The sequence below is a fragment of the Benincasa hispida genome, chromosome 7, assembly GCF_009727055.1.
Source record: "Benincasa hispida cultivar B227 chromosome 7, ASM972705v1, whole genome shotgun sequence".
Lineage (NCBI taxonomy): Eukaryota > Viridiplantae > Streptophyta > Magnoliopsida > Cucurbitales > Cucurbitaceae > Benincasa > Benincasa hispida.
The window spans coordinates 51,071,913-51,085,393 of NC_052355.1; the positions used below are offsets into that span (position 1 = coordinate 51,071,913).

At 31.0% G+C, this 13,481-nt stretch overlaps 1 protein-coding gene across 1 annotated transcript; it reads left to right on the top strand.

Annotated features, from left to right (window-relative positions):
• Positions 1-2,927: 2,927 nt before the first annotated feature.
• LOC120081851 (receptor protein kinase-like protein ZAR1) lies at positions 2,928-7,954 on the top strand. The gene is made up of 2 exons (XM_039037026.1): positions 2,928-4,747; positions 6,937-7,954. The coding sequence occupies exons 1-2, from the start codon at positions 3,250-3,252 to the stop codon at positions 7,575-7,577; spliced, it is 2,139 nt and encodes a 712-aa protein (XP_038892954.1). The 5' UTR covers positions 2,928-3,249; the 3' UTR covers positions 7,578-7,954.
• The last annotated feature ends 5,527 nt before the right edge of the window (positions 7,955-13,481 follow it).

The following is a 13,481-nucleotide window of genomic DNA, read 5'->3' on the forward strand; positions in this document are numbered from 1 at the left end:
GGATGTTTGTCAGCTTACATGAAATGTTACCTTGACATATTTTAAATAATATTAATGAAAAGATAATTTTAACTATTTTTAAAATTAAAACCAATTCAATATTTGATTATTTGGAATAATTAAACATATGTTTGGAAGTGATTTCAAACATATATGAACAAAATAATTTTGACCCATTTTAGAATCATTCTCAAACGTCAATTCATATTTGGTTTTATACTTTCAAAGTTAATTTAAATGATTAAGGACATATTTTAGTGTGATTTTAAATCTAACCATCGTGATTAATATAATGTTTTCAATCTATGTTGAGTTTGTATTTAAAATTTAAATCTCAATATTGGTTAATTTATATTTAAGTTTGTTAATGATAGATAAAAGAGTGAGATTATTAGAATAAGCTAAAAATATATTTGGGAGTGTAGGTGTAGAGGCTATAAAAGTAGAGCATATTTCTTTGTTATTTAGCTTCTAAGCATGATTTCATGATTGTAAAGAATATATAATCATCCTCTACATCTTCCCACTCAACTATGTCATAATGCATTTAATGTTAGTGCTTTTCTTTTCTTGCCTACTGACTCTCAAATATATTTTTTTTTTCTTTTTCCTTTTTAAAATAAAATTAATAATAATAATAGATAAATAAATAAAATAGTCCACACGAGAAGAGAAGCTGCAATTAAAGGTGTGAAATGGAGGAGTGATTGTGGAACGTCAGATATTTATTGGTGTTAGTTGTAGAATAATGATTGCTTTCATTACATGGTTGATTCTCATGTTGACTCTTCTTTTACTGTGGTCACTCACGTACCTGATTATTTTTCTCTGCTCTCCAATTTGATTTTTTGTTTATTTTCAAACTTGACTCTGAAACATTTGAACTAATATATCAGTTGAATTATGATTGTTTTGACAGTAAATTATTACTTAATTTGAAATTAAAGTAAATTTTGTATCATATCGTACAAATTTCTAAATTGATCCAATATGAATTGCAACTTTATATTTTTAAAAGTTATAGTTTTAAAACTAAATTAAAATGGTTAAATGAAATGTATAGAGTGATACTATTACTTTTTTAATCATAGTAAGTTATAAGTTAAATGAATAAAGAAATTTGATAGTTCAAAAGTTGTATAGAGTGATACTCTTTTAAAATAAATAATATTTATATTTAGCTACATCCATGTCAATATAGATTATACATCTTTGTAAAGGACTATTTGAAAAAATTGTTAATTTGTTTTTTGAGTTGGAGAACATTTGTATTGACAGATGAGGAAAATTGAAAGATAATTTGTATTTTTGAGTAATATTTGTTTTGTTGTTAATTTAGATTGATTCGTATTTAATTAATATTTTATAATTATTTGGTTAATTATTTTACTTTATTGTAAGACTATAAATAGTGATTATTTAAGAATTACGATAGTGGTTTTTAATATGTTTGGAATATATAATATTATTCTTTTGGAGAGCTCTCTCTCAATTTCAAGATAAATTTCTCTTTTTTGGTTTGAATATTGTTCTATTTTGGCTCTTAAACTTTAAAGAAATGTCTATTTTAGTCCTAGAACTTTAAAAAAAAATATTTAATTTGGTCTTTGCTATTAAGATTATGTTAACTCTTTTAATGATGAAATTACATCTAGCATGGGTTGAGCAACATGAAGATGAAATAAAATGTCAACAACTAACGTGACGTAGGTGAATGGCCAAAATCTCAAACTCATAATGACTTTTGAGATCTCATATAGAGAATCGCTTTATTACCTAAATCAAAATTGAAATCCTAATTTTTTTTTATCGTGACAATTTAATTATAAAAAAATATAAGTTATCTCATCATTATGCTCAAGAGCTAACAAAATCTAATAGTAGAGATCAAAGTACTTTTCAAAAATTCAGAGATTAAAATGAACTTTTTTTTTTTAGTTTAAAGACTAAAATAAAACAATATTTAAAGTTTAGGAATAGGGATAAGATTTAAACCTATAAATTATAAAAAAGATGAAACATTTTCCAACAAAACGTTAACTAAAAAGGGGAATCCAATTTTCCATCTATTAATGGTTGTTAGAGTTTATTAAGACACCAAACATCCGCATTATGCCCAAAGATAATGATAAAAAGCCCGACATAAAAAAGAGCATCACTCTCTCCTTTGCTTTTCTTCTACTTCCATTAATCTCTGTTCCAAAAGATGCTTTCTTTTTCTTTAATAATAATTATTTTAGGTTGTATTACGATAAATGTTTAATATTTTTTTTTAAGTAATTATATACATTTTTCTAAATATTTAAAAAATCAATTCAAATAAACTATAAAACTTTAATCGAATTAAATCAACTCAAGTATTTCGAGAATAGATATTAATATATCTTAAAAAGCTTTAACTCATTGTTTCATAAGTGTGGAAGTGAGCAGCAAATTCTTCCATCTTTAAATTCCAAAACAAGAAATTAGATTTTCTTTTATAGTTTTTTAATAAAAAATTGTTTTTCAATATAAATCATCCTATATTTTCTCTTAAAAAAACATTAGAAATCCTTAACAAACTTTCAAATACTAATAGATTTAGTTCATAAAAAGCGTGATAGATATAGAATGTCACACTAATTAGAATTTCATAAAAGCCTAAAATTGATACAAGTTTTTTAAAAAGAGAAAATGATTAAAAACAGATAGAACTAAGAACAAGGAAAGGACACATGATTCGAGAAACCTACATCTAGAAAAAAACTCTCCAACTTTCACACAGCAAGAAGAGAAGCTACCAAGAGAAAGGTAGGCCGACGTGAACACCAGGACATGAATAACTCCATTGCAAGCCCTTACCAAAAGAAAACCTCTAAACATTCAGCCAAAAAAGGATTTCCTCTTTTCCTCAACTATAAAGTAAAAAGTAAAAGTAAAAATAAATAACATTGCTAAGTGAAGAGTTAGTTAATTTTTTTTTAATGAGTAATTTAAGGGTTAGTTTATCTTGTTGTTTATTTTTAAATGGCGGGAGGGCAGATCATAGCCATCAAAATCTTCTTTCATCCGAAGTCTCTTTCTCTCTCTTTTAATAGACTTCCATACCCAACCACCTCTCTCCTTCCTTAACAACGTTTCTCATTTTTGTTTCTCTTCTTCACTCTACTCAACCTCCACTCTCACCTCCCATCTTCCATTTTTTCCGTTCTTTGGTTGCTGCTTCTCTTTTCCGGTCGCCGCCTCAGAGGGAAAACGACGGTGGTGGTGATGATGATGGAGAAGAATCTGTTGTTTCTCCTCTTGATTTTTCACTTTCAGGTTGCGTTTAGGGTTTTAGCCCTCTCACCTGACGGTCTCTCTCTTCTCTCTCTCAAGTCGGCGGTCGACCAGTCGCCGGATTCCTCTGTCTTCTCCGATTGGAACGAGAATGACTCCACGCCTTGCCGATGGTCTGGCATTTCTTGCATGAATGTTTCCGGTGACTCGCGAGTCGTTGGAATTGCTCTCTCTGGTAAGAATCTCCATGGCTACATTCCTTCTGAACTCGGCTCGCTTGTCTATCTCCGGCGATTGAACCTCCATAACAACAATCTCTACGGCTCGATACCTGAGCAGTTGTTTAATGCTACCTCATTGCATAGCCTATTTCTCTACAGTAATAATCTCTCCGGTCCATTCCCTCCTTCGATCTGTAACATTCCGAGGCTTCAAAACCTCGATCTCTCTAACAATTCTCTCGCCGGACCAGTCCCCGACGAATTGAAGAATTGTAAGCAATTGCAGCGATTAATACTCGCTAGAAATCAATTCGACGGAGAAATACCGTCTGGTGTTTGGTCAGGGATGGATAATTTAATTCAACTCGATCTCTCATCCAACGATTTCAGCGGATCGATTCCGGAGGATCTAGGGCAACTGAAGACACTTTCCGGTACGCTCAACCTCTCCTTCAATCATTTATCAGGTAAAATCCCGAAAACTCTCGGAGATTTGCCGGTGACGGTGAGTTTCGACCTCCGGAGCAACAATTTAAGTGGAAGCATACCTCAGACAGGTTCTTTTGCGAATCAGGGACCGACTGCATTTCTCAATAATCCCGAGTTGTGTGGATTTCCTCTTCAGAAATCTTGTGAGAATTCAGAACGTGGCTCACCGGGAAATCCGGATTCTAAGCCATCTTACATTGCTCCTAGAAAAGGATTGAGCGCCGGATTAATCATTCTCATCTCCGCCGCCGACGCCGCCGGAGTAGCGTTCATCGGCCTGGTAATAGTATACATATATTGGCGACGGAAGGACAATTCGAACGGCTGTAGCTGTACGGCGAAAAGAAAATTCGGCGGGAATCAGAAAAACAGTCTCTGCAATTTTCCTTGTATGAATGGAAATGATAAGAACGAGGAGTCGGAAATGGAGGAACCAGAGAACAGTGACAGAAGCAGAGAGGAAGGAGGGCTTGTGGCCGTAGACAAAGGCTTTACGTTCGAGCTCGACGAGCTGCTGAGAGCGTCGGCATATGTGCTGGGAAAGAGTGGACTGGGAATTGTGTACAAAGTTGTCCTCGGAAATGGGATTCCGGTGGCTGTACGGCGGTTGGGGGAAGGCGGAGAACAGAGGTATAAGGAGTTCGCGGCGGAGGTACAGGCTATTGGAAGGGTAAAGCATCCGAATATTGTGAAATTGAGAGCTTATTATTGGGCGCCGGATGAGAAGCTTCTGATCAGTGATTTTATCTCCAATGGGAACTTGGCCTCTGCTCTTCGCGGTGAGTTCAATATTTCCTTTGCATTTCGTTATCTGATTGCTCTGTTTTTATCTGAATCTGCTGGATGGACGGGGGCTCGAAACTCCCCGAGTTACTCCTTTTTCCCGTTGTCAATTTTGCTTTTCAAGGATTCGTTTTATTTTCACTATCTTCATCATCCCGTAGCTAGAATTTAGCTTTCTACTACCTAAATAATAATTATAATAATAAATAAATAAAGGAAAAATTAACTTTTTAGCCGTTTTGAGGAGTTTCCCGACCCCCAAGTTTCAAAGCGTTACTCCTTCGATTTTGAATTTTCTTTTAATTTAATCCGTAGGATTCAAAAAATGACAAATTGTTGAGTATTAAATTTTGTTTGAATTTAGTTCTTAAGGGTGTATTTGGCCAAGAAGTCGTGAACTCGAGTAGGAAACTCCACCCTTGTTTGGTTCAAAGACTTTGTGGGTCTTACTACTAAAAAAATTGTCTTAAGAATTCAAAACTCTCTATATTTCACCATTCCTTACACTTCATTATTCTACTCCTTTATCCTCTTTGGTCCTCCAACTTCAAAAAAAGGGGAATGGGCTATAACCCACTCTATAATCTCGATTTTCATTAATTACTTGTTTTTGGTCTTTAACTAAAATAAATATAACTAATTAAATTTCACTATTAAAATTAAATTTAAATTTCTTTGTCATAATTATCTTAAATTAATTGAATATTTAATTAAAATATCAAAATTAAAAGTGTAAATCAGAAAATTTTAAGATCAAATTCAAATAAAACTCAAAACTCAAATAGAAAATTGTGATATTTTAAAATCGAAAAATTAAATTGAGACCAAATTTAAAAACTAGATATCTAATATTTTAGAATTTGAGAACTAATTAAAAATTAAACTTAAAATTTAGGGAGGTTGAAAAAAAAAATAGGAATTATCTAACTTTCCTTACCCACCCGTGATAGCTTTTTGACACGTGGATTCCACGCAGCCTAATGTTTGACGATTGTGGACCGTTGATCGATGACCTCTTCGACGGCGTAGACACAATGAATGCGAAGTTCTGGGTGGGGGAGAAAATTCCCGTATTGGATATTTGTTTTTTAGTTTTGGCTTTTGGTTGGGTACTTGAGTTGGAAGGGTTTTGTTGGGCATAATGGTTGGCTGTCTAATTGTCATTGTGAAGCATGAGATCCAACGATGGATGTCCCCACGTTCTGTGCCCACTGCACTTTCCACGCTGCCTGCCCTGGATTGCAGCCGCTGTTCCGCTCCTTACGCATCCCAATGCTTTGAGTCTACAAACCAAACAGTCAAACCTTTTACCTCCTAATCAAATAATTAACTACTCACCAGCTTTTAATAAGGGTATTAAAGCCAATAAACGTATATTATTATATTAAAAGGAAAAAAAAAACTCTAATAAGAATTTAGAATATGGGTTAGAAATTAACTATTGCAACTGAGGTTGGGTTTTATCTATGAGTGCCACAAAATAAATAATATTGAAAACTGACAAATCAAATCCAACCAAATCAATATATTGGGTTGGTTTAGCATTTTAGTATAAATATTGGACATTTGATTTGTATTTGGAGAAAACTTAAAAATTATTGACTATTGAAAAATCAATGAAAATTGAACTCAACCAAGGGTATATATAATTATTAGGATGCATGTGTATAATTATTATGATGCATGTATCTTTGTTATTTTAAAAAATATATTTGATTTGAATCTATAAAAACATAGATAAATAAATAAATTCAAATTTAATTTGAAAATAGCAAAAATGATAAATTCAAAACAAAATTAAAAAATCAAGAACCAAATGGATAATAAATCGAACCGAAAGAAAATAAGTGTTTTTTATTCAACATTTGTTTGGTCACTATTTTGTTCTTAATTAGCTTCGAAACTAATAAAATCAAATCCAACTTTCATCTCATAACCTTTATCAAAGTTCAATGAAAATTAGCTAGGTTAAATTATAAATTTGTTTAGTCTCTAGGTGTGTGAATGTCTAACTTTCAGCTTATTTCTAATAGCTCTATAAATTTCAGGAAGTGACTTTTAATTATGTAAATTAATCTTCTAGTTTCCTTTCTTTTTTACTTTTTTTTTTTCAAGCAAAATTAATCTTTTCTAGTTCTTTCTTTAAAATATACTGTAATTCTAATTGCGGCCGTCAATAAAACAGGGAAGAACGGGCAGCCATCTTCAATCCTTTCATGGTCAACAAGATTACGAATAGCCAAGGGAACCGCAAGAGGATTGGCCTATCTCCACGAGTGCAGCCCAAGAAAATTCGTCCATGGCGACATCAAGCCCTCCAACATTCTCCTCGACAACGATTTCCAGCCCCACATCTCCGACTTCGGCCTCAACCGCTTAATCAGCATCACCGGCAACAACCCCTCCTCCTCCGGCGGCCTCATCGGCGGCGCCTTCTCCTACCTCAAGTCCGTCCAAACCGACCGCAACAACAACTACTGCGCCCCAGAGGCCCGAGCCCCCGGCGGCCGCCCCACCCAAAAATGGGATGTCTATTCCTTCGGCGTCATGGTCCTCGAATTACTCACCGGAAAGTCGCCGGAGCTTTCTCCGAACACGTCGACTTCTTTGGAGATTCCAGATTTGGTGAGATGGGTTAGAAAAGGATTTGAAGAAGCAAAGCCATTGTCGGAGTTGGTTGATCCTGCTCTGTTACAAGAAGTACATGCTAAGAAAGAGGTGCTCGCCGTATTCCACGTGGCGCTATCTTGTACAGAGAGCGACCCGGAAATTCGGCCCAGAATGAAGACAGTGTCGGAGAGTTTCGATAGGATTGGATCATCGTGAGAAATGATTGTCATTTGTGGAACGTGGCGGCCATTGTTGTACCATTCAAGCTGCTGCTGCTGTAATTTTGACTATGAATTTGCAGGAGCCAATTATTCTTTAAGGCCAACTTTAGGGGAGAGTTTGCGGAAGAAGACAAGAAAGATTAGGTTGGGCCCAAATTTGTCCATGGAGATGGGGTTTTTTTTTTTTTTTTTTCCCATTTGATTTTGTAATTGTTGTTCTTCTTCTTTCTTTATGGTATAATTTGTTTTTGCTTTACATTTTGCAGTGACGAATGAGGAAAGAAAATGTTCTGCAATTTGAAAATTTTCAGTCATATTCCTTTATAAGATATGGAAATAATAATGACGACACACTTCTTCTTGTCTTTTTGCTTTTTTTTGGTTGTGATTTTGGATCCCTTCGATTTCTTATTGTCGAAATAAAATAACGTCGCATTTACTCAAAATAAATATAATAAATCAATAATAATTTTAAAAAAAATGGTCACGTTTGATTACATTTTGTTGCTTATTTCTGTACCCATATTGATATCTTTAGGACCATTTTTAAATTTGTAATAAAAAAATGCGAACTGATTGACGGAGTGTGCTAAATTATCCAATCGCTTTTGAAAAGAGGGTGGTCAATCACCTTTATTATTACCGTTGCAATAAGTTAATTATGAATTTGTTACATTTATTGTTATCGTTATTGTTTGACCTTAAACAGTAACGATAACAGTAAATGTGAAAAATTCATTATTTTATATAAATGTGATCAAAAGCAATCAAATTAAGTTTGTGATTGTAGCACATTACAATTGATCTATTAATGAAATCCTATTGCGATTACATCAATTTTCATTATGGATTAGTAAACCTGACCCTTGTTCTTTAAAATAGTTCTAAAAGTGAAGTGGGAGTATTGATTCTTTAGAGGAGTTTTGGAAGCAACTAGTGGAGTTGAACTCAATGAATCATGAAATCTGAAAAGTTGTGAACTTCAAATTTTCGGTGTAAAAAGTTAATAATAATATATATATATATATATTTCTGAAAGTGTGGAATTTGAATTTTACCTATTAAATTAGTTTAAATCCTATTTTGATTTCTAAACTTAAAAGTTTGTTATATTTTGGTCCTTAAACTTTTAAAAACATTTATTATAGTCCCTAAACTTTTAAAAAGTATTTACCTTGGTCCCTACTATTAAAATTATATTAATTATAAAACAAAATGATGAAATGACTTGTATTGTCAGATGACTAGACTACCAAATAAGTTAGTTACACTAAAAAATATAGGGTTTTAATTTTGAATTAGGTGGTAATGCGATTTTCTATAGAACTCAACGGTCATTTTACGTTCAAAATTTTGGCCGTTCAGTACTTTATCATGTTGATTGTTGACATTTTACTTTACCTTCATTTTGCTCAATGCATGATAGACGCAATTTCATAAGAGTTAACAAAATCTTAATAGTATGGACCAAAATAAACATTTTTTAATAGTTCAAAGATTAAAATTTTCGTTTTTTAAAGTTCAAGAATCAAAATAAATATTTTTTAATAATTCAAAGATGAAAACTTTCGTTTTTTAAAGTTCAAGGACCAAAATAGAATAAGATTAACCATTTATGAAATAAAATAGGATTTAAATCTATTAAATTTCATGATTTGAATAGTATCATAACATTGATTCAAACTTCCCCTTTTTCTACAACTTAGGCGTTGATGCAATTTTTTTTTTTAAAGAAGCGTAAAACTCATTCAACATGTGCGTTTAAAATGAAATTTTATAGATAGAAATTGAATCAATAGGATAATTTAGAAATTTTTAGGGTGTATTTGACAGAGTTTGAAAACAATAGATTCAAAACAAAGTGGTATATTATATTTTTCACATATATATTTTGTATTAGATATAAAAATTAGATTCTAATTTAAATAAGGGTTTAAAATGCATTTGGTACTATATATTTATAAATCATAAAACTAGTTATGTTTCTAAATGTTTTTATCTAATTAATTTATGAATATTTAATTGACAACAAACTATTATTAGTTAATTTATGAATATGACTTTTGTTAAAAAAAAAAAAGTTATACATTTATTATTTTGTAATGTTATATAATTATAATATAGTACATAATACATATTATATTTTTAAAAATGTGAATTGAGTTTATAGTATGACATATTGGATCACTAAATATTTTAATCTTTATTTAATATAATTTTACATTTTAAAATTTAAATTCTGAACACAATTAAAATATACAAATGTTGTTTTCAGAATTTGTGCTATTTGGATCATATAATCTAAAAAAAAAAAATCAGAAATAAAATTCGAATTGTTTATTTTCATATTTAATGAATTCAATAAATCGGAAAACATAAAACATAATTCAGATTCTCTACCAAATAGATCGTAAGTGTCACGTATTATTAAGGCTAAGAGAGTTTAGTGTTGTAATTTTGATTTTAATATAATTTGTCCGGTGAGGGCAAAAGAAACAATATCTTTTTATAGTCTTTCCATATCTTTTTTATTTTTTTAATATTGGTCACCAAATTTAAGGGATATAAGGTGTGTATTTTTTTCATTGATTTATATAATAAAGTTTGCTGTTGGCACCAATATGAATTTGTCATTGATTTTGGTTATTTTAATAGCCTAGATTAGAAGGATTTATATTATTGATATACATGATTTTAGCTTTTATATATATATATATATAGTAGTATACCTGTGATATTTAATTTTAGATAATCAATAATATATCAGTAAAATTTTAGATATATCGATTTAATAATATACTTCATATGCATTATAGATTCATAGTGCATCGATATCTTACCTATGACTCATTTTTATCATTCAATTAATAAATCTAAGAAGCTTATCATAAATTAGCTATTAGATAGGGGTATATAAGAAACAATTCAATAGTAATCTTTTATGTTTCTAGTAAATCAACAATATATAAAAAAATTGTAAAGTACAATAGTTGTCTATGGAGATCAATCAATAAGTACATATATTAGATTTTTTTAGTAAATCAACAAGCTATCAAAATACATCGATCAATAAATATACTAGAATTTTTAATACATCAGCATGCTATCAAACATCAAATAATAAAAATATTAAAAGTTTAAGTATATCGATAGGCTACCAAACATCAATTAATATTCATTTTTTTTAAAAAAATATTAAACTTTGAAATCATCAATTAACTATCAAATATCAATCAATGTTCATTTTCAAGAAAACTTAAATTTTGTGTATAAATTATAACTGACTGATGTACCAAATTTAAAGTGGATCGAATATATAAATTGATAAACCAAGACTGATAACTACACTAATATACCAAAAATTAATAAAACTAAGAAATCTGAAATAACCAAAGTATTTTATTTCACTGCTTAAAAATGAAGATGGAATCGTGGAATTTAGGGGTGTTCAAAAAACTTGATGACCCGAAAAAGTAGATCAATCCAATCCAGCCCATGCAGTTTGGGTTGGGTTATCAACTCATTTGAGTTGGATTTGGTTCAAATAAATGAAAATTTTATGGGTCGAATTGGTTCATGGGTTCACCTAATATAACCCAAACCAACCCAAATTTATTATTAACTTTAAAATATAATTTTATTATTTATAACACAATTATTTATACATATATTGATTTTAATTTTATTTAATTCTAATAGTTTTTTAATAATTTATTCTTCAACAACTCTTAAAATAGTTTCTTTACACTTTAGGAAAAAAACACTATATAAATTGAAATTGAGTTGTTAATCTTAATTTCTTATATGAAAATAATTAAATTAGATTTTTACATATTTACGTTTTGCTACTTTTTAAAACAAAATTTAAATTAATGTCCTGATTGGTTGGGTTGGGTTGGGTTCATTTTTTATTAAGGGTTATTTGGGTTGAAAAAATTTACAACCCGAATGATTGGATTGGGTCTAAAAAAAATCTTTCAACCCAACCCATGAACATCTCTAGTGAAATTTAATCTTGCATGACTTTTTGGACTTTTCAAGTTTAGTAATTGAGATGATATGATTGCTTTGCCTTTTTTTTAACATAACTTACTAATAGTGCAATTAATCTATTAATAATCACATATCATAGAGAAATAATACTAAAACTTAATTAGAATAAATACATATTAATTGAGAAAAATTCATATGTCCAATCCAAATCAAATATATTTTGTGATATGATAAAAAGTGAATTACAATATTGACAATAGAGTAACTTTCATAAAGGTAAGATGCTTAGAATCTCACCCACCCAACATATGTTTGAACTATATATAAAAAAACAAAACGCTGCAATATAAAAACAAAAAAGTAAGATGTAGTGTCACTAGCAAGGAATTACATGACAAAACTTTTGTTGTGAAGTATAATCTTTCATCAATTTGTGAAAGAAATATTATGATCATTCATGTTCATATTCCGTAAACAGAAGCCTTTAAATGGAAAGGCCTTTGATAACAACTATCCAACTAATAATAACATTTCAAACAAAACGGCTCAAGCTAAATAACATCTATATTGAAGCCTCCATTTCATTGAAATTCTTTTTTTTAAATGAAAGTTTGGGCTATAATTATAGTTTAAAATTTCGATCGAACTTAGTGAGATTTCGACATGTCAACCTACTCCACATATGGAAGAGGTAAAAATATCCTTTTCCCCCTCTTTCGTGGACAAACTCAAAATTTCGAAGTGTCAGCCAAAATTTATATAAATGTTACAAATCTTAAATTTTAATTTTACACTCTTTTTTTTAAAAAAAAAAAAATGTGTATCATTACTGATTTGGCAACATTTCCCTCCTCTATCAGTCCCTTGACATTCAATATGGACCGAAGTTTATTCAGGGAGCTAACATTACTAGTTTCATCGATATCAACCACATCCTGCTTGAATTGTGAGGACTTTCGCTCAAATAATTCTTGCATTGATTACATGATCTGAAGTACAATGATCATGATCTTTGACTAAGACATCAAGTATGCTTGCCAAAATGTAAATTCAGGTCTTATCATTGGCCTTCGTCCAACTTTCATATGTATCAAGAACACTTCGTGTTGCATCAGGGGTTGGAACTGGAGGACATTCCTCAATCAAGACGAAGTTAAGGTCGTCAACCACGAAAATAGTTTTAATCGATTTTTTTCAAGTTGTATATTTAGCTTCGGTCAAAAAGAGGTAAACATTAGAAAAATAGAACTTGACATATTGCTGAGATTTTAACATAACTCTAATAAATCCAATCAATTTTAGCAAAATTTTAATAAACCTCATTTAACATCTAATTTTGCAATGATGTTTTAGTGATTTAGGACAAAAGCCATCGAAGGGTGGTTAGTCATCTATTCATTGAACTGAGACACTCTCAACTAATCATTACACCAGTATAACTCCATTCCTATAACAATTAGTCACCATTGATTTGGTCAATAAATCATTAACTTACTTAACAATTTCTCGTAAGTGTAATCCTTCATTTTAGACCTAGAGTTTCGTCCCAATGAGTCAACCGAAGGGAAAAACCAATTGGGGTAAAAACTAAAACAATCCTATCTATTTTTGGAGTTCGCCCTAATATTGACTTAATGCACAAACCATCCGAAGGGGGATGCTCCCAAGGTGCCTCGAGGTCGTGCAAGAAAGTCTCACAATGCAAACCAATGAAGGAGACTGTAGGACATGTTGACACACATCCCTCTCCCACTTACTATAAATATTCTTTCCATTCACCTTGATATTGACCCATGCAAACACCATTTGAAGCGGGATTCTCCTAAGGCGCCTCAAGGCCAAGCATAAGTCTCACGGTGTGAACTTTAAGGGAGAACGTGAGTGGAAGAATCGATGTATCATATAC